At 43.2% G+C, this 22,708-nt stretch overlaps 1 protein-coding gene across 6 annotated transcripts in view; it reads right to left on the bottom strand.

Moving 5' to 3' along the window:
- Positions 1-22,708, bottom strand: part of SOX5 (SRY-box transcription factor 5) — a gene marked incomplete at both ends in the record, with an annotated part of 351,905 nt that overhangs the window by 281,011 nt on the left and 48,186 nt on the right. For 3 of the 6 annotated variants that reach the window (XM_080914286.1, XM_080914283.1, XM_080914281.1), the window contains one exon: positions 21,153-21,384. In XM_080914286.1, coding sequence (XP_080770412.1) covers positions 21,153-21,384 — 232 coding nt within the window. Of the gene's footprint in view, positions 1-21,152; positions 21,385-22,708 lie in introns of those variants that run through there. The other 3 variants (XM_080914282.1, XM_080914284.1, XM_080914285.1) reach the window with 2 other exon arrangements.

Genomic DNA, 22,708 nt, shown 5'->3' with positions numbered 1-22,708 from the left:
AGACCAACATAATACAGGTTCCCTATAGAAGACTGTAGAGCATCTCCACAGGACCCATTTCTGGTGGGCACCGGTTTCCCTTGCTTATGTGTCTCCACCTCAACTTGCACTTTCAAGTCAACACATCTTTGGAGGCTCAGGTTAATTACCTTCGTCTCTGGGGTTACTCTGCTTTGATCTCTCTACTAGTGTGCCTCGGGGGCTACAATATGGCTGTAGTCAGATCTGTGTGTCATTTGTGGATGTGCGCTGGACACATGTCATGGTCTTCCTGCAGGACAGTTCCGGAAGTGGTAGACCTCAAAGAAGCTGCCTGAGAATGTACATGAAGTCCACTGTGAAGCCCTTCTGTGGTGCACAGGTGACAGCCTTCTCATGGGGGGACTTCTTATGTCCTCTAGCACATGGTGACCAACTGAAAGAGTGGGGTCTATTCACTCTGACACCTCCCTGCATGCTTATCCCATAGTTTGATATCACTGGGGGAAGAATAGACCCTTCTCTATGGTGCTGCTTTACAGAATGGTAGGCTTTTGTTTGTTCAGTCAGAAAAGTGATCTTCTCTTTCCCACAAACATCCAGACCATGCCAAGGATCTCTTCAAATATGCTTCTTGGCCCAGAATTGGCATGGGTTCAACTAGGACTTCACAGTTACTTCCACTTTAGTACCAAGTAGGGGTTCTTGGTAGATTGACAGGATATGTTTTCCTCATATAGGCATTGAATACATTTAATATATAAAGGATTTTCAATAATCATAAACTAAAGTGCAGTTATTTTCTTCCCTATTAGTGCTAGAATGAAAAGATATTCAAGGTTTAGGTAGAAACATAACCTCCTCCCTTATCAACATTTTTTCTCAACAAAACTCAGGGTACAGGTCACTGGCAGTACACCGTATTAGAAGTAGACTACAACGGTTAAAGCTAAATATACAAGTTATGTAAGATCGGGGGTGACACTGGAGAAGTAACCAAAAATAGAAAAAAGAAATATTGTACTTAAATCTGTCCTGAATTCAGAGAAAATTGAACTATTGCTCTCTGGTTTCACACAGTGTGGGAACCCCCCTGGGATTCAATTAAAATAGATGGAGATGAGGGAGGGATTTGGGCACCATCAACAGGGCCCCTCATCTCTAAGGATGTTTCCTGTGTTGAAGGGAAGATGCTCCCCATGGAAGACCAGAGGCCTTCCAAGTGCCTAAAACGTTTCCCCAACACTAGAAGCTCAAATTCCGTGCAACCTGCTTTGAGAGAGGCAGGCAGGTAACCATGCAAATGATGTCAGGAAGGATAAATATCAAAGAGAGTCTCCAGATACAATCACACACGTTCTACTTCATCCGACTTCAGAATCTGCGCCTATATGAACACGCACATAGATACACACATGCTCTCGACACAGTGAATGGAACAACCCAAGTAGTTAGGCTATACCAGGAACCCTATAGAGATCCGCTTACACTCCCAAACCTGCAGCCTGTGGACCGAGGACACACCAGCAGATAGTCCACCGGCCTTTTCCTGTATCATGTAGATCTGACAGTTGGGTGTAAGATTGCATGCAGTGGAAATTTTTCTTCTACAGGGGCTATGTTCCAATCTGAGCCGTTTTGTGGTTATATTCTCTAACGGTGATTCTGGGCTGCACCGTTCCGTCTTTCTCGTCCCTCCATGGCTTCTCCTTATGTAGGAATTGCTCTGAGCAGGGCTCTCTCTTCAGCTGAAGTGAATAAATAAGGCTCTTCACTCACTGAGGAAATCTTTTTCTAATTATGGGGATCATATAGAAATCCCCTTATCTACCATGGAAATCTGGTAGCTATTCCTGTGGAAAAAAATACTTAACTATTCAAAATTAGATGAAGGGGCTACTGTCTTTTAAATGAAGCAAAATCTGGAAGGCATATATTTTCCTAAAAAAATAATAAACAATATCTTGGAGAGAAATATTTAAAGAAACGTAACACCTATGTGCATCTCATACATTAAACCCAACATTTCAAATACAAATAATCTAGTATGGGGGTTTATTATGTCAGACTTTGATTTTATCACCAGGCCTGAACACACTATTCAGCAAGTGTGGGAAGATTAAAGAGGTGGAAATGGTATTAAACTAAGATAAATGGTATTAAACTAATAATGCACTCTTTATTTTACTCTTAAAAATTACATTATCTTATTGACTGTATTATGTGCCTATTGGAAATCTCCAGTAACACAGAGAGCCGCCTTATTTTATGCACTGCAGACAGGAATTGATGTCGGTCTAAAATGAGACATAATCCGATCTTTGCTTTGCTCGGGCAGAGGAGGAATACTGGGATCAGATGGTCCATCTTACATTATGATCCAAGTTAGCGAAAGACTGTGACAACACACAGCCTCATAAATAAGACAGTCGGGCCCAGAAGAAGAGAGTGAGTGAATGGCGCAGAGGCAGGGAAGAGGTGGAGAGGTAGATGCTGCATGAAAAACACATCTTGGTGACACAGCTTTAGCAATATTGTCTCTGTATCTTAGCCCCCTCCCAGGGCCATGTCACTATTTTCTAGGACCCTATGAATCTCTGCCTTTGAAAAATTCCCATCCTTCATACCAAAGGAATAAATGAATAAATAAGACAGAGTATTTTGAATTGCATTTTATGACTCAGTCAGTATAAAAACAAATATATTAGTGTGTATGAAAATACTTTCCACTAAATGTTCCAGTCTCTGTTCTGATTTTAAAGGAAATAAAAGTATGGTCTCTGGGGCTGGAGTGTATGGTCAGCTATAGGCCTTAGATAGTCCGCGGGAGAGTTAGCCTCCTCTACAAGGGGAACTTTCTCCATAACTATTAGTTTTTTGATTTTTGTGTTTCTGATCACTCAGCAACATTTGGCTGGCGAACTCCTTTGCCAGAGTTTATACTCTTCAAATCTCTTACAAGTTATATGTGTCCAACTGGATGCCACCAGCTTGCTAACCAGTGCTTTATCTGATCTTTCCCTATTATTACCCCCCCCAAGAAAAAACGACTTAAGCAAACACAGCCCACAGCCTCTGTTCGTTCAGTATTTACTTCTCTAGACACTGAAATATTCCACCTCTCTTGGATTTCCTGCTGCTTGAGTTTTAGGATTTACTTATCTTTTTGAGTGTTTTGCCTCTATGTATACATGTACCAAGTGTATGCCTGGTGCTCAGGAAGGCACTGGATCCTCTTGGCCTCGAATTACAGACAGTTGTGAGCTGCTACATGGGTTCTTGGGATCAGACTGAGAACTTCTCCAGGGCAGCCAGCGATCCTAACCACTGGGCCACCTCTCTAGCGAGTGGCGCTCAACCTTCCTAAAGCCGCGTCCCTGTAAATACAGCTCCTCCTGCTACAGTACCTTCCAGCCATAAAGTTATTTTTGTTGCTACTTCATAACTCTAATTTTGCTGCTACTATGAATCATAATGTAAATATCTGAAATGCAGGGTATCTCATACGTGACCCCTGTGAAAGGTCATGTGAGCCCCACAGGGGTCGTGACCCACAGGCTGAGAACCACGGCTCTAGATCCTCTTTAATGGCTAATACTAGACAAAGCAGACAAACACATGTAAAGTGCATCTGTCTTATGCCCGGACCGGCAGCAGAATTCTTTAAAACCAAATGAGTTCATTAATTTACATTAGTCGAGGGCTCATTTTATCTCCATAGTTTTCTTCAGCTGTGATGTCACAGTCGAATGTATATACTCAATTATTCTTTGGCTGGACTACTTAATAAGCAGTCTGTGACACAGCTGGGATGCTCTGCTATACAGTTAGTCATGTGCCCTCAGTGTTAGACAGTTGGGAAGATGGCTGTCTTCACAAGAATTCTGAAGGTTCCATATGGCTCCAATCTCAGAAGCGAGGTTAGCCAGATACATCCTGGAAACCAGAGGGTGACAGACGTGCCCGCCGGTCTCCTTTACAGTCAGTGACAAATTCAAACTAGACCAGGGGGAGAAAGTGTTCTTGCCCAGTTACATAAAGAGGTCAAAATGACCATTGTTCCTCTGGCCAAACCTCTGAAATATAGCACCTTTCATTCTGACATTTACTTTCCCCATGTAATGGGAGGGGGGGTTAAATCATTTTCCAGTTCCATCTTTTCTGGATAATATGCAAATGTTATGCTTCCCCCAAGTGGTACTTGGGTTTGATATTTGGTTTTAGTATTAAACCCACGTCACTGAACAGTCAACTCGAAGACCAACATTGACCTACATTATCATCAGTGTCACAAAGCTTACTGTGTGCTTACCCTGTCTGCATCCCTACAGCCAAGAAAACCATGTCCTCAACTCAACTGCAAGGTTTTGTTTTATTTTCCTCAGATAATGTATGTGCTGTATGACAAGGTTATAGAGCACACAGGCATCTCACCGTAAGGATCTACCACTGCGTACAAGGACAGTGTGGGTGTTTAAGAGGTTCATGGAGGGTCAAGCTGTCCTTGTTGAACATATTACAAAGTGTTACAGCAGTCTGGCTTTTGGAAGACTTTCCTCAAATGGGCTTCCCATCTGAGGAGCAAGGACACGGCTGAAAGAATTGTTGACTATGACATTCTTTGGTGCATTTTCTGACATTAAACTAAAGTTGAAAATACTAGTTTCTGGAAGATGATGATTCACCAAAAGTGTGTTTTCCTGTAGATCCAGTTTGTAAAGGATAAGATAGAATGGGAGAATAAAGGCAGCCAAGTCACACTAGAAATATGAAGAAAAACAGGGCTGGGGGCTACTCCTGGATTTAGAAGCAGGAAGACTGTTGCCAGTGAGGTGCAAGGGAATGCTTTACCAAGACAGAATATTTAATGCCTTTCTATGTCTAATAAGCGAACTGTATAGCAATTAAAAGTGGAAATGAGTCCCAGGGTTAGACCTCACTCTCCTCTTGCTATGGACTCTGGCAATTCAGCTGACAGTGAATCCAGAAATGGGCAGGTGTAATAAGATAGGAGACGTACATACAGACACTTCTGGGAACCTTGATTAAGGGAGCCCACTAGAACTACAATCTCTCCAAAGTGCTCCACCGATGACAAATAAGGGTCACTATGATTGGTTGGTATGTAAACGGGCTGGTAATCAAGACCACTAATCTAAATTCAACCCCCAGGACCCACATGGCCAACAGAGCAAACTGACTCTAACTGGCCTCTGACCTCCACGTATGAACTGTGTGGCACATGCATACTCATACACATACATACACAGTCACATGTATGCACAGACACACACACACACAAATAAGTATAATAAACAAATTTTATGATGGTTCAGTGAAGACATGAGAGATCTTAGCCAACATTCAAAAGCTTACATTATACAAAGAGTTTTTAATATTTTAAGTACACCAGAAGGTAATTGAATGGAACTATCGTTGCAGGGAGTGGGCATAGAAAAGATGACTCCAGGGTTTGATTGATCCTAAGATGAATTCAGAGAGGCAAACAGTGAATCCAGAAATGAGAAGGTATGATGAAACAGGACAATATTTAAATTCAAATCAAGATTTGGAAAGCCCGAAGACTTGTTAAAAATAATCAAGGAAGTGATAGTGTCCAGGTTCAACCTCAGAGGAAAGGGCGGTATATGATAGTACAGTGGGAGCAGCTATTTTGAGTCTTCTGGTTTGGGAAAATCTGATTGTACTAATTGTGTAGAAGCTTGGTTAATCTTTTTCACTCTTGAAAATGTTTTAGGCATCGTGGGAATTCTCTTTTCCTTTAGAGTTGGGAGCGCCTGACTGTCTGTGATATCCTGTGAGGTTGTTCCTTAATTCCAAACACTCCAGTTGAGACTGGGGGCATTTAGAGTGACTCATGCCCACAGTACTTAGATTTTTTATTCCTCTCCTGTAAGGATTCATCTATTATATTCAAGCTGTTGGTTTAAAGACCTTTTCTTCTTTTATAAGAACCATTTAACAGTGTAATCCTTTACCTGTGCTCATGTGAGCTATCTGATAAGTCAATCTTGTCTTCATGGTCCACAGGATACAAATTTCAAAGAGAAAAGAACATATTTAAAAATCCCTGCACTATTTTCTGCTGTCACCAGATCATCTCTCTTTCCATTTTTTACTTAATTTATGAATGCTCATCATTTATCTCTATACAGCCGTATGAAATGACTATTCCAGAAACATCACCCAGCCCTGTTCTATGACAGCCATACGATGCTGGATGTCCATATGTGGGTGTCTACTCTATTTTCATTCTTGATTATACTTTTAACATTCCATGCTATTTTTGTATCTGTCTTTAAGGAAAATGAAACAGGCTTTAAACAAAACCATAGAGAAGCAATCTTTTTTTCCCCTGAAGTTTACTCGTTTATATTTATTGTAAAAACTGACAACGATCTTACCCCTTGTTTCCTGGTTTATTTTTTTAAAAATATATTTGCATTTTTTCTTCCTTCCCCCTTTTACATTGTCTACCTTTATTTTATTATATTTCTGTCTCAGACAATATCTTACTCTGCAGCCAGACTCGATGTTTGAGCTCACAACTCTCCTTCTCTGCATTCCTAGTTCTGGAATTATGGATGTCACCATACCAGATAGATTTCCTTTGTAGAAAATATGGAACACTAACTTTCTAAAAGTTAAGATTTTTAAAAATAATCACCAATGTCACTAGTCTCCACTTACTGCAGGCCTCTTGGCCCTTTGTCAGTATCACCAATGTCACTAGACTCCCCTTACTGCAGCCTCTTGGCTCTTTGTCAGTCTCTTTTCTGGAGCTGCTTCTGCTTTTCTCTCAGTAGTTTCTCCTGGTTCCAAGATTGTCTTCTCCAGTAAGATTAATGTCATCCATCAATCATTGGTGGGATGTTTCCTCGGATATAAACTATGCCCATTGTTCATAAAGTCAATTTATATCTAACAAATCTTGTGAGGTTTTAGTAGATAAATACATACAGTACTCATTAAATCTACTTACTAAATAAGTACAGACTTGCAAAGAATATAAAGAGCTTCATGTTTCTGACAAGATTGTTTCTCTACATCCCTAACTTAGCTTCTCAATGTGAGCCCAAAATAGACCAAGTGAGAATGATCATTGAGAATTTCAAGAGACTGCTTCAGAAAGTTACTTTTTTGCCATTGACTCTAAAATATTATATAGTATACAAAGGAAATTTGGTGAGAATGTTGGCTGTTTTCCTTTTGTTTGGAACTGCATGATGTTTAAGTGATACTGAAAATATTCAAACTGTTGCGGCATTGAGAGTCATTAGTAGTTGATGACATGGTCCAGGGGAGCAGGGTGGGCTGAACTAGTTGGTTGTTTGTAGACTGGTATTTTCTTTTTAGCAGCTAGTGCATGGGAAGAACAAAATTCAGGGTAAGATGACTTAGACACAAAGAGAGAGACAGGGGTTTGGTCCCAGTAGTATTCTCCCAAGCTAGAGATAGTCTGTTTCTTCTACCTACATGCTTCATCCAGGATACTGTGGAAATACATTGAAACCACACTAAAATCTCAGAAAGTGGTCAAAGAGGTAGGGAGCCAATGTCCAAGAGCTAATGTACTTGGCCAAGAACCAGTAGATTAAAGAACCAACTCCAGCATGGGTGTCCTAGGAAAATCCCAGGACAAGGCCGCGGGATGTTAGGCATATTGGCTGCAGTGGCTGGGAGCCAGTGTTTTCCTTGTTATTTGATTGGTCCAGTCAGCAGATGTTCCCAGTGACACTGGAGGCAGAAGGGAGCTCTAAGAAGTCATGGCTTATTTTCAGGCCCCTTGGGGAATATAATGAAATTGGAGGCATTGTCAGCAGGTTACAAACAGTATGACTCCATAAATTAGGACATTTGAGGGTTTTTCCAGATTCCTCAGAGCTCCTCTTGCATTCTGTAAAGTGATTTAATACTCATGATAAGAAGAAAAATACCGTCTCTTAGGGTCAGTGAAGAAGAAGTTCCCAGGATCATATCTTTCTAAGATGTTGAGGGGCTATGAGTAGGAAGAACCACACTGTGGGACTTTGGTCCCTTCTTGGTCTGATCCTTCAGCCAGCTCCCATATTGGCCCTTGGTTTACTTGTCAATATGTTAAGATAAGTATAAAGATTTGCTGTTTGTACATCCTATGTGTAGACTTCAGAAAACACCCCTAAGACACAGTTGAAATCTGACAAAACAACTCTGGAGCCTCATTTTATTCCACACATTTATCCCTGTCTGTCTGTCTGTCTGTCTGTCTCCTCCTATATAGAGGAATAGAGAGTGGCTGGTAAAAGAGAAACCTGGCACCTCTCTGTGAAGCACACTGGCCTGTATTTCTCTTGGCAGCAGTGGGGATGTGAGATGCAGAAGGAGGAGCTCTCTGCCTCTTCAGGGGACAGACTTCATGGTGCATCTTTTACCCTCCACTGGGAGATGAGAGAGAGCAGAGAAGAGATCCTACAATGTCAGCAGGCTGTCTGAAGAACCACAGCTCCTCATAGATGCAATGATGGTAAATCTTTTGATGCATACATTGTTTTAGAATATCAAACCACCACAATCTCATTTTTATTTCCCCAAATGGCCATTTTAACTCTAAAGTGTTTTAAGAATATGCAAAGGAGGTACTGGTGTGTGTGGGGGGGAAGGTAGGGGGATGGAGGGAGAGATGGAGGGAGGGAAGAAGAGGGAGAGGGAGAGAGAGGAGGAGGGGAGAAAGAGAGAGAGTTAAATGCCATCTCTCTTCAAGGCAGTGATTTCCCCAGATGAAGAGGTCAGCACAGTTTAGTTATGTACTGCCCTGTTAATTTAGGATGACAAGATAAAGCAGTAATCGGGGCTCCTGGAGGCTGTAAACCACCTGCCATCTAGGGACAAGATGGAGATGATCTGCACTGCACGTCACTTAATACAGTCTTGGTGGCAGAGACCCCTGAGCTTGTGTGTGCAAAGCCTGCCCTTCCTTCAGCCCCCTCCCCTTCCGAATCATTCATTCCCTTACGATGCCTTTCTCTCTGCTTGGGGCACAGGTAGCCCACATCCACCCTGGGTGAATCTCTGGAAACCTGATGCTTTACTGGGGAGGCCCAACAGCCCCCCGACACAGCCACTCTGTTGGTCTCCTTATTTCCTGAGAGACATCCTGGGACCTGGAAAATCCATTGACCCCACTGTGTCGGCTTTCCTATCTCTCTGTGCCCTGCTAGGTTGTCAAGAGCAGCGGTTAAACCGATGTTTCCGGACTCCAGACTGACTTTCTTACGTTTACTTCGCAAAGCTCGGCTTCCTAAGTTGCACTTACAGAGCATCCCTCAGAAAGCATAAATCTGGTAATGAAACAATGAAGTGTTCCTAGGTCAAGACAGCTTAGATAGACTTGGGGTTACAATCATAAGGGTGTAAAACTGAACAAAATTTGGAATTTTAAGGGATGGTGTCTGTCTGGTTCTGTCTGTGGGAAGCAAAAACACCATATGTAAAGGGGAGCATGTTTCTCTCTATGTAAAACAACAATAATTACAGAATCGCCAAAGAGGATAGAGGCCAACATTGCAGTCAGGGGACCAAATGGTGGGTCACAGGAGCCCATCAGGTAAGTGAGAAGTCAAAGTTGGGTCCTGTCAAACCAAGGCAGATCGACGTCTCCACATCTCACCGTGGGGTCCAGCGTCACAGACAGGGTATTTTGGTTGGGGATGTCACTTTTAGCTGCAGTATGTCAGATTTCTGACAGGCGAGCTGTGACATTCTACAGAGCCTCAGATCAGACCCTGCTCACATCCTCTCAAGCTGTTCTTGTCGGGAAATTGGAACAGAGAGGTCAAAGGGCCAAGAGGAGTAAACACAATAGTCATAAACAAAGGATGGAGCGCCATTCGTCTGCAAAGATCAAGAACTTCCCAATGTTCTAGAGTACCCAGAAATGGAGGGTGGGGGAGAAGACACAGTAATGACTTAACCCTTGTTTACAAAGCAGTGACGTCCCTGTCGTATGTTAAGAGGAAATGAGTTTAAAGACATCACCAAGACATTCCAGGAAAAAAAAATACTTAAATGTAAAACCACGGAATGCCCCCATGCCTGGCTTATATTGGTCTCATTATAAGCTGTTTGGAGAAACTACAGTCAATACAGAGGAAGGGTTATCATTTTCCAACACACACACACATACACATACACACATGTGAACACACATACACCTAATTTTTAAATTAATTAATTGATTTATGTGGGCATGCACCATGGTACACATATATGCATGTGTACAATGTCTAGGCAGTACCCACAAAGGCTAAAAGAGGGTGTCGAATCCCCTGGAACTGGAGCTATTTACAACTGTGAACTGTCATGTGGGTGCTGAGAATCTAATCCACTGCCTGGTGTTCAGTCATAATTCACACACACACACACACACACACACACACACACAATGTGACTTGTGTACTTAGGTCTAAGTTCTGTGGCTTTTTTTGCCTTTTGTTGCTGAATTGAAAAGTTGACTCTCCACACGTGGCTGGAACATGTGTTCTGTGGATGCCATTAGTCTACGGATTTGTATTGTTTCTCTTCTAATTTCAGCAGGAGCCCTGTGCATGTGGGCTGTGGTTTGGAATGGGTCAGTGATCTGACCTGTAGGTCCTGGAAGTATCTTCAGGTACTCTCTCCATCTTGAACCTGAGAAGCAAACACATTTAAAGGAGATGGTTCCACGCCATTGCCCTAGAGTCGGACACAATGGCTGACACGTGGCCCATGATGCATCACTCCAGTGACTATGAATTATATTTTGCAACCCACTGGTCCCCTATGAATGCAGTACAGCCTGGGCTCTGGGAGATGGGCAAAGCACATTTGATATTGCCCACCAGGAATAAAATCTTCGATTTCCTACAGTGTGTCACCACTGTTGGCACAAGACCCTTGTCCAATGAATGAATGGGTCCAAGCTTCTACGGTATGACTAGCCTCAGAGACACTTCCGCAAAGGAATGGCACTTCCTCCTCTGTAATTTAGTTACTGTGCAGTGGGGCGCTGACCTCCCCAGTATCGGTTGTCAGGTTGTCTGGAGTCAGAGTACAGGTGCTATAAACCCACTTGTCACGGGTTCTGGGAACCAGTGTCTATTCTAGAAGAGCCAGTATATGCTCCTCAGTTCTTGGGCACTTCCTGGCCCCTCAGCCACTGTCACTCAGGACATTCACAGAGAGATACTGATGTGTTAGGCCAAGGACTAACCAGTTCTCTTGTGTCCTTACGCATTACACCAGAGCCTAAAGCTCTGTGAACTCTCTGAAAAGGTGAGATCAGGTGACTTCCATATTAGCACAGGGGCCTTAGCTCAGCGTCAGGCATACATGTTAGCAAATGAGCTGATTTGCATGTGCAGTCTCAGTGTGGGTGAGGCAGAGCCAGCTGTACCCCCGCCTCCCCGATTTGCTGGCCCTTCAGCCTTGCCTACTTGGTGAGCTCCACAGGTTCTATTCCCATTCCAAGGAACAAGTTAACATGTATAGCTCCTGAGGGCCATGGCCGTGTTTTATTCTCTGTCCCCCACAAGCATCTGAATACATATGTATATCACATGTGCAAAAAGTTCAGGTAACCTCTGAGTTTTTGTAGATAAATAAAAACCATTCCACCTACCAACCTTTAGGGAACACCCAATGGCCTTTAAAATTATTTGTCCTTATAAAAAGGATTTGGGCAACCAGTTCACACAGCTCTTGGGGGGCTTCACTCTGAAGTCCCAAACTCAAATTCTAACTCTTCCTTATGAAATACGTATCTTCAGTATTAACAGGACTGCTTTGTTCTTGTAAGCGTGGGATATGACAGTGTGTGATCACCCAGAGCAGACACACCGGAGTATACAGTGATACTTACGGCGTGTATCGCTGCCAACTGAACTAGTCACTGATCCTTTTTCTTAGCTACCCTGTGAGCTGCTCTGACGTTTAGAGAAATGAGTGTCTTCTCTCTGGATGAAGCTTTATGAGAAACTCACAAGAGTCACTCAGAGTTGCTTCTTGTGTTCTGATGGCCCCAAGGAGATTAGAATCTCAGACGCGATGGAGGTGTGTTCAGGAGTTCCTGGGTCCCGGGGCCATGAAGCCTGGGAGCCACTGCCCTGAAGCCTTACCTATGCTGGTTAGAGCCCCTTTTCGTCCAAGACCCATGTTTCTACACATAGATGGGGCTCTGGGTGGCTGGGAAATCGTTGGTACCATGTCTTGATGTTTACATGGTACACATTTTTATTCACACACAAGTCGGTGCTACTTCGAGTCACTTCTGAATGCACAAAAGGACCTGTCATTCATACCTGTCCTCTGCTTATGAATTTCTTATTAACCCCTAGAAGATTGTTTTCTAGTCTAGGGCTATCAACAAATACGATATACTATTTCCTCTCAAGACGGTCTTGAGGCTTAAGGGCTAGGGAGAGATGGCGAATGGGCACATTTCCAATGCACAATGATGACAGTGTCTCCTGTCCTGCCACGCAGGCAGCCTTGACTAATGACAGGCACAGACCAGTTACTGTGCTCACCGACTTGATCTCATGATGTCAAGGTCCCAGCTGGTCAAGGCTGACCTCCTTACAGTCGAATTTCCTTCGGTCACAAGGTTCATTCTTAAATATGGGAAAATTCCAAGCTTCTCGCCTTCACATAAAGAGTGTGAAGCCTAAACAGCCCAATTACAACTCAGTGTCAGCTCAGTCAGTCTTAGGGTTTTGTCTGATTTCAAGTACCGCCCAACTTCTCCTCTGCCATAAAGGAATGGAGAAAACTAAAGAAAAGAAAACAAACAAAACGGAGAATTTACTCTTTAAAGGGGCTGAAGTTCAGCAGTGAAGTCCTGCTAAGGACCTGAGTCCGGTTGTCAATACCCACATCAGATGGCTTACAACCAAATACCCACATCAGATGGCTTGATGGCTTACAACCACCTGTACCTTCAGCTGCAGAAAAGTCATTGCCCTCTTCTGGCCTCCATGGCCACTGTACTGTCAAGTGCAAGGACACACACACACACACATACACACACATACACATACACACAGTCAAAAGATAATGAAAATAAATTAGAAAAAAATAACACAAAGCAAGCCATAAGTCAGGGGAGGGGTGGGGCTGCAGGAGAGGATGAAATCTAACGGTGACTTCAGCCTTGTGACAGCTCAGTCCTGAGCATCCTGGAAGTGGTAGAGGGGATCTAAACCATGTGTAATGCTTTAACATCCCCCTGGTATGACACTGTTGCTGAGCTAAACTCTTTGGGTTCGTGTTGTCACTGTCACTGAAGAAGTCGTTTTCCCTGACAGTTCCCTGTTTTGTCTTCTGGTTTGTTTTCTTCTGAGACAGTCTTGGTGCTTACAGGGTAACTCGTGTTGGCTTATAGCTGACAGAAATCCTTTTGCCTCAGCCTCCCAAGTGTGGCCACACTGCCTGGTTCACTTAAATTTTCTAGACTACAGAAAATGTTCTATTCCTTAACTCCTGCTCTCCTGATCTGACTTTGTTCCTTTATATGCCCGTGAAATGCAAAGCCATGTTAGCGAACTGAGAAAACCTAGATCACACCGAAAGTCCCCACTTCCCTCGGTTGCCCTGTTCATCCCTTTTGAACGTCCCTGCTCTGACACTGCTTCATCGGGTTAAAAGTTCTGACGGCAGCACTGCTACCATTTCAGACACACTGCTCCGTCTTTAACTGACAGGCTCTAGAAGTTTGAGTCCGGGTGGACAAGTGAATTCTTAGATCTTATGATCCCTTCCTGCCTCTAGAACATGTGCATCCTATTGGGAAGACCCTGGGACTCCCTGACTCTTTCAGAAGGCTGCATTTCACAGAGAAATGGGGAGCTTGCAGTCCGGTGCCTGAAGCCCTGAAGCTAACTGCCCTCACGCTCCAGAAGTGACTCACTTCCGAGCTCTCACCTTCTACTCTCCGCTGTTACTTTCAGCTGTCCCTATGAATTCCCAAATCCTAGAAAGTTGAAAATGGAGCATCCAATTAGGAAAACCGAGAAATGGTTCAAAAGAGTAAAAACATGTTGCAAGTGAAAGAAAGCTGTATTACTAACAGGAAGTACAGCACCCTGTCCCCTGAAGCAGAGTTCCCTGACGTGCAGTCACCAAGAACAAGCTGCAAAGGGAATTTTGGAGTCAACAAAGGTCTTGGGATCTTGTTCCCCAAATGAGGATATTAAAGATAAATCACCCGTTGTTACCAGAAGTGGACCGAGCAAGAGAGGTACACAGACTCAGAAACACCTGAATGAATATCCTGCGTCAGTAGAGAACTCCATACATGCCGGTGTTATCGGGAGGCTGCTGAGTGCTTCAGCAGCAAGATCTTTAGCAGTCACACACAGTAAGAGAAACTGAGGCAGACCATAGCGGGGATAGACAATTCTCCGAAACCCCAGGTCGATGAAGAAGGGGGAAGCTGCAGCCTTCTTTCCTGCCTGTGTCCCCTAATCATGGATTGAGACACACAAGGGGGTTCTCGCTAGACATGCTAGCTCACACCTGTAATCCCAGCGCTTGAACAGCTGAGGCAGGAGGATTGCCAGAAGCTTATGGCCAATTTGGGCTATTAGTACTTTCCAAAGGGAAGGGAAGAGGAGGGGCACAGTAGGAACAGAGAGGAAGAAAAAGCACAGTCTTAACCACAGACTAGAGACTGGTTTGCACACAAACTGTCGTTACCTGTTAGTTTCCTTGTCAGAGTTAGTCTGTGACTAAGAAATGGCACACTGACCTATTGCACAAACCAGGACTGACACCAAGCAGGGTGGCATCTCAGCCACAGATGCCATCATCCACATCACACCCCCACCTCCACCCCCACTCAGCATGCGCAGCAGAGATGGTCACCCCATAAACCAAGCAAACGCACCAAACCCCAAGAGATCAGAGATGATTTTATCCTGCTCGGTGTGGCTCACCTCTTTCAGCAAATTCCCCACATTTTAGGTTGAAACCTGTACAGCTTTCACATGACTGGACCTTTTTTTCTCTTTGAACTTGTCCTTCTCTGAGCTGCCTCTGGCCAGCTAAAGTATTTAAAGTAGCATCAAAGCCAAATGTCAGTATGAGGAGCTAGCAACAAGGAAAATTAAAGATATGTGCATGCATACGTATTTTTATAAATTCTGGGTATCTTGGTAATGTTTTTTCGAGTGGAGACCATCTCAGATTAAACTCCTTTAATCTGCCCCAAATCTCACAAATCATTCAGCAGAAAAACTACAAGAATTCCACCATTTTACATTAACCCAGAATATTATATTGTGATGAACATCCTAGCTTAATTCCAAACATAAAGACTTTTTGACAGCCACTCACTGAAGAAGGAGTTTGCTCTTCTAGACAGACCATCTGACCAGCAGGCCCTGGGATTCTCCTGTCTCTGCCTCCCTGGCACTGGGATTCCAGGCACACAGCACTGTGCCCAGCTTTTGTGTCCTGGACCTGAGGGGGCTTCCTTATGCTTATAAGAAAAGTACTTTATTCACTGAGTTATGTCCCCACCCAAATCAAGATTTCTGTGACTTCATAGGAGCCAACCACTCCTACCAAGGGGCTGATCCAAAGGGCATTAAGTGCAGGACAGAAAGATCTACTGCCCAATTTCTTCAGCAGTTTCTGTGGTCCTAGCTGACTGTTTCACTCTCTCTACCCCTGACAGCCCTGGAGGTAATTTCCCAGCACAATACACATAGAAAAATTGAACTTCTATTCAAACACAAGTCCGAAATTGTGTTTAGATAAATAGCATCAGGGGGTATTTTGTGATAATGTATATGGAGTGATGTTTGTAACAATGTAATTTCATTGTATGATAAACATCAATTTACCATAAAAACAACAACAAAAAAATGCAGTCTCGTCAGAGTCTTACCTTGTTGCAATTGAATTGGCCCTGTTCAGATAAGAAGCCTATCTCTTCCAGCTACAACAGGTTAGAGATAAAACCGTTAAATCGCTCTCCATGTGGAATGATACTGTCTGCGGTCGTGATTTTACACTCCTACCCGGCGCACAACAGCCTGCAAGCTCACTTCATCTGAATCTTTCCAAACCTATTCTCTGTGCTGTTAAACAAGAGTGTTCCCGATGTCCATGTCACTCAGTAGTAATTACACTTTTGCCTGGAGCATGAGCCCCATGACATGCTCTCCCCAAACAATGAAACTCTCCATGTTACAACCTGCACAAGGACCACCCTGGCTTAACAATAGCAGGGCTTAGCACGCCACAATGGCTCAGTGCTAAGTTTGTTGTACAAAAGCACCAGATATTGAAAAGCTTATAGAAAGTATCAGATAAGAATAGTAATCTTTACCACCCCACAATTAAGATTTTATTCCGTGACTTATTTTTGAATGACACATTTTTCTCTTTTTCTTCCATTTCTTGAATAACTTCCCATAGGTAACACTATCCTAGATATCAAAAACGCATAATTCACTCTTCTATTGTAAGCAAAATTCATATAACAGGCACTGAAAGTCACAGCTACAATGTAACAATTAAAGATAACCATGTGTTGAAAAGAAATCTAAGTGCAGACCATGGGCCTGAACACATCTGGGCACTTCATATCTTTCAGGACATTGGACGAACGTTTTCTTCAATGATTAAGGCTGGCTTTCCTCTATTGAAGCCTTGAAATGTTATTCTCAGAAGACAAACACTGCATCTTTTATGAAAAGTTAACTCGAAATTGCACCTTATTCTATTCCTTTGGTGGACATGAGGCAGGAATAAACTCAGATGCATTATGGTTTCATGTGGACTCTGGTTACACAGTGTAGACATGCAATGACTTTAACACACACCACAGATGACCATGGAGTCCAAGAATTCTGAATATGTCCAGGAAAATATAATAAATATCAACCATAAGTGATTGATAAAGCTAAAATAGATTCCGTATATAATATATACATGTACACACACACACACACACACACACACACACACATACACACAATACACATAGCCTGGCATGCTGGCATGGTAGGTGTAACTCTAGGTCCACGAGATTGACAGCTTCAGAATGGCTTCAGCCAGAGTCAAGGGGCAAAGAGGCACCTCTAACTGTGTATTATTAAAAGAGGTCTAGGGTGCAGCTCACAGATGTGGCTCTTACCTCAAATGTACAAGACTGTTGGCTGCACCTGAAACAATGCAAAATAAGAAGTATCCAGGCACTTATTAAAAAAAAAAACTAATCAGTTACATCTAGAGCAAGCCACTCTAATGATTTTATATTGATAACATATTGTCCCTTCAAAACAAGAATGGTTTAAAGAATCAGAAGAAAGCTTGAAAGAGCAGAACAGGCTTTAAAAAAAAAATAGACAGCAGATTATTCTGGAACCACGGGTGGCGGTGGTCTCATTTCACATCACATTTGCACCGGAGCTGAGAGCTCACCAACAGATGCAGCAGGCAACCAGACAGAAAAGGAGCATCACAGCGAGAAGCAGAGGCCCCTTGTCTCCTCGGTGCTGCTCCCAGCTCCCTGATACCCACACACCCTGTGCTGGCTACCATGAGACCACCTGCTGGGAGACGCCTGCACCTCTCATTCAAACCTGTCTGTAGCAGAACTGTTCCTAAGGTTAGCCTGAGTGACAGAGCCGCCCGCTAAAAGAAGCGGGCAAAATAAAATGAAAACCCAGGGTTTGGGAAGACGAGTTAGGCTAGAGAGAGCTTGCTGCACAAGCAGAGGCTTGGAGCCAAGTACACATGTCAGAAGCATGGGTGGCAGCGTGTGCTTGGTATGTTAGCACTGGGGACCACCCCTGGGATCCATGTCCAGCCAGGCCAGCTAAGACCAATGAGTGTATCATACTTTCGGAGACACACTCAAAAATAAGGTGGAAAATGCCCAAGCAAGCACCAATGTCCAACTTTGGCCTCTTAGTGTGCACGTACACATATTCATACGCATCTGAATACAGATGTACCCACACAGAGATGTTTGATACTCGCTACACACAGAACACACATGCGTTAAAACACACAAACAGGAAACACAAGCAAGAAGAAAGTAACAACAAAAAAAATAAAGGAGGACTTTGTTGTCCATAGGTTAAAGGTCAGGACAGTCTGTCCAATCACAGAAGACTCACTTTCACTCAGCGTGTCAGACGTGATCAGGGAGTCGGGTCTGGCAAAGTTATGAAGGATTCTTTGAAGACAAGAAGCAGCAACACCCTTTGCTATTACTTTGTCCACTCCAGCCTGGACCCAAAATGATCAGAGATCTGAGGGTCTTACACTGTACACTGAAAGCTCATGGTTGCCGAGTTCCCAGCAAGTCAAAAGCCCAGGAGCATCTGATCTGTGCTGGTTACAGCTGCCCTAGTCCAGAGTCTCTCTTAGCTAGACATCTAGTTTATTTTTCTAAATACTAAGAAAATAAACAAGAGTTCAGAAGGGCAGGTTGACATCTTTATCTGGCACTGACTCCGGACTTAACAGTTTTCATAACTGGATCCAAACAGAACTCTGGATTCCTCATCTTTATTGACCAAGGAGTGTGCAAAGATTTCATCTCAGGAAATATCCTTGGGCTGAAGTTTTTCATGGAAAGTCTCTCCCTGATTCCACCAGACAGCCTTTCAGAAACCACTCTACAATACAAAGATTATGAAGCATTTTCCATTTTCAATGATACTGAGTAAAAATGTACAGAATATATTTCCTTATGAAACATAAGGCACTATTGTGTGACTAGGACAATAGTCTACTATAAAAAAAGAAATTATTCATGTTGAGTAATAATACCATAAATACATTCAGCCAGTTTGATAGGTGTTTATAACAGGGACTCTTTCAGACAGTCCATTAGTAGGCATCCCTATGTCTGATTTCTAGGAGATAGTTAGCAGGAGTTAACAGGTTTGGCAACTTTACCTCCAAATACTTAGTATTGATTAAGCCATATCAACCCAATGTTTGCCGAGACACCATAAACTGAATATCATTTCATGCTTTCGTCCAAAACTTGTGTGTGTGTCTGTGTGTGTGTCTGTGTGTGTGTGTGTGTGTGTGTGTGTGTGTGTGTGTGTAAGAAACACTGCGTATGCTGTGTAGTGACAAACATCCAAATACACAGGGCACAGTGTGGTGCCTGAGTAAAGGTGGTGGCATGGTGCAGGAACAATGTGCTCTCTACTGTCCAAAATTTAAGCATCTACACTGCAGTGACATTTCACCTGCTTCTACGGAAAAAAAAAAAAAAACATATTTACCATAAACATGAGATTTAAGAGCCAGAAAGATCTACCATGGTGGAGAACAGTGCGGCTATGTTCAGAACTGTGTGAATCTGGGCACAGACAAAGCATGGGTCCCCTGCAGTCTGCAGAAGAGACCCCACTGCCCTGTGGTGCTTTTTACAGGCCCAGCCGCTCAGGTGAAGACTTTGGCATGCACACTTTACTGAGAGGGAGACCATCTAGTGCTTCCTGTGTAAACAAGTCCTGTGGAAGTCTGAGAATGAAGTAACACACGAACTTAGAATCACGGTCATGGCATGTCCAAGTGTGTGCTCAAGAGGAGAAAGATCGGTGAAGCAGGAAACATCTGAGGTAGAAACAAACCCAGAAAACACTCACGGGATGCAAGAAAGCCCGAAAGTTGGCCTCACTAATAGGGAATGGGCGGTTTGCTTATCCCTTCTATGTTCTTCCACAGCGGGTCTCAACTTTGCTGAAGAATTCACTGGGGATCATAGTACTATTCAGATCTATTCTTTTAAATTAAAATGTGTTATTAGTATCACTGCTTGCTTGTGTGTGAGCATGTGTGCATCTGCATCAAGGTTACATATGAGAGTCTGAAGACAACATTCCAGAGTTGATTCTCTCCTCCAGATGGGTTCTATGAATGAAGCTACCTTTGATAAGCTTGTGTTTATACATCCGGCTTCCACCCACACTGAGACATCTTAGTAGACCGTGCTCTGCTCTCATAAACAGAATTCCCTGTCTGTGTGTAGGTGAGCCACAAATCACAGATCAGAACTTCACGCTGTCCCCAGTGTCACCACTTTCTGCCCATTCATCTATGAGTGTGCTTAAAACGATCTTCTTGCTATCTTGGCCACACTTTGAGAGATCACTGTTTATATTCAGCCCTTCAGACTTTCATATGCATGTCACTGTCGTGGGTAAGATCCATCCAAGAAACACACTTAGTTTGGAACTGCCCAAGAACAGGCAGTGGTCAAAATATTAAACACATCAGAGAGACACAATAGCAGATGGAGAATATGACTTCGCAAGCCAACCTAAGTGTTTCCTATCCACCCTCTCCATTCTCCTGTTTGATAAGATACAGAGCCACGGCCTTGAATGAACAGAATGGTAAGTCGGGAACAGAGAGAGACCATGGGTAAGATAATAAGCTTGCCAAGTGACAGACAAAAAGACATAAACTTTGCCTGAGTTCATGTGAAGGAAGGTCAGGAGCACAGACCCTGACGTCTGTCTGCCTGCGTGAATCCTAGTTCTATGACCTAGAGCATCTTTTAATTTAACCTTGCCCCAGTTCCCTCAAAGATAAAAGAGAACAGTTAATACTACCTCACTAGATTATTGTGAAGGTTGTGAATTATTATGGCACCAAGGAGAATTTAGTCCCTCTCCACACATACACACACACACACACACACACACACACACACACACACGTGTGTATGTGTGTGGATGTATTACATCATCTGAAATTCTTGGAAAGGAAAATATGGTCATACGGTCAAATAACCGAAGACCGCTTGACTCATGAGGCCAAGCACCGATGGGTGCAAGCAGTGCATCTAATGATTCTTCATCGGGAAGAATAAGAAGCCAACTTTGATTCTGGCTAACTTTAACCATGCCAATTTAGCACAATCATGGCGTTTTCTATGAAATCACCCCTCCCCGATTATGTGTCAGAAGCAGGTCCCTCAAGAAACACACTAAGAACTTGACATCAGTGGACATTACTTCTCATGTCCCCTTGCGGCATCAACTCTCTGACGTGAATCGTCTGTGTGGGTCTTAAACACATGATCATTTCAAGCAAAAGACCGAAGGCAAGCTATTACAGGACTAGCCTGGCGGACAGGGAGGCTATAAGAAACCTACCATTGTGCTGTGCTGAGCAGTGGGGGTCCTAGGACCACCAGCCTCTTGCGTCAGCAGAGAAACTGGCTGAAATTCCTCAGAGTGAGGCTTGTTGGGAAAACTCACATGTAAGGGAAGGTGAAAGGCTGGGAGCCCCTCACTCTCCTCCTCCTCCACTTTCTGTCTGCTTGTCACCATGGCTACCTCTCCATCTGTCTCCCCATACGGAGAGGCTGGTCGCTTGGAAGACATCCTGGAAGGAACAAAAGAGGAGAAAATAATGAAACCTCCACATAAATCCTTAATGCCGTCATTGTGTGCTTAGGGGCCATTGTAACAGAAATGCCTTTTTGTGCTGGCGGAGAGGGAAGCCATCCAAACACCACTGTACAGTGCACACAATCAGAAACAATGGCCAAGCAGGTAGCAACAGAACAGGGCTTGTTTGCTATGAGAATAATACACTAATATAGCACTCTCTTGTATTCTGGCTTCTTAAACAAGAAAATTCACCTAAGAACACTGCATAATGCAAGTCCATTCCATTTTAAAGGGAAGAAAAATACCCATCTAGTTTTACACTTCGATAGACCTTATTCAAAACAGAACATCTGTGAATAGCAAATGCTGTGGGCAGTTTAAAAGAAAGAAAAGCACTAAAATTTCCTCCATCAGAAAAAAAAAATATATATAATAAAATAAATCCACACTCTCCACTCTAACAAGTTTGCATTGCATTAACAATATGATTACTCTGAGACATAGAAATATGTCGGAAAGCACTCCTTGGAGAAACGACCAGAAAGTTGGATATTTGTTCAGAAGTTAAGAACTACAAACATGTCATTGTTGGTGAGTCGGGAAACGTTTAACTCATTCTGGCATTTGTGAGGTAGGGAGTCACATGGGGTATTTCTAAGAATTTAAATTCTAACTGCGCAAGCCTACATATCCCATCAATGTGAGCTCAGTGATCTGCTCCTTAGCATAAAGACAGAAAGAAAGCCACGTGCTCAAATTTGGTAAGAAAGGCCGAATGAAACCAGGCTTAGCTAGAGGGACAAGAACTGAGCGTTATTTGTGTTTCAGTCGAGTTCAGATGATCACCAGAGCCTAAAATACAACGCAAACTGTTTCAAAGAGTGAGTGGGGCAGAGCTTTCTCCTGACATGAAAAAGTTTTATGCGGAAGTGGACGTGAGTTAAAATGTCTGATGTACAAGCAATCAGCTGTCTTGTGGTCTTCACAGCCTGACCTGAGTCCGAGAAAGAAATCATTTTATTGTTGCTGTTCTTCAGCATACAAAGGGTGTTTGCAGCACCTCCTTTTCATACTGCCTCAGCCAGGAAGGAAGCAGAAATCCTACCCACTCTCGAGGGCCTTCGATGCTGCCACCACACAGACCTTTACATTTCCAAACAATCTGTTTCTTGTCCCTGAAGAGTGATTCTGCCATTAGTGTTAGACTCTCTCTTGCTCAGTTTACTCATCTTTAAACTGAGAGACATCTGCCTCTTATGGCTTTTGGAACAAGAATCATTTGAGTCCTTAACTCAGGATAGACACTTCCCAAGTAC

This window comes from Micromys minutus (assembly GCF_963924665.1).
Source record: "Micromys minutus genome assembly, chromosome: 3".
Lineage (NCBI taxonomy): Eukaryota > Metazoa > Chordata > Mammalia > Rodentia > Muridae > Micromys > Micromys minutus.
Note: the sequence above shows the minus strand (reverse complement) of the source record. Positions and strands in the feature narration are given on the sequence as shown.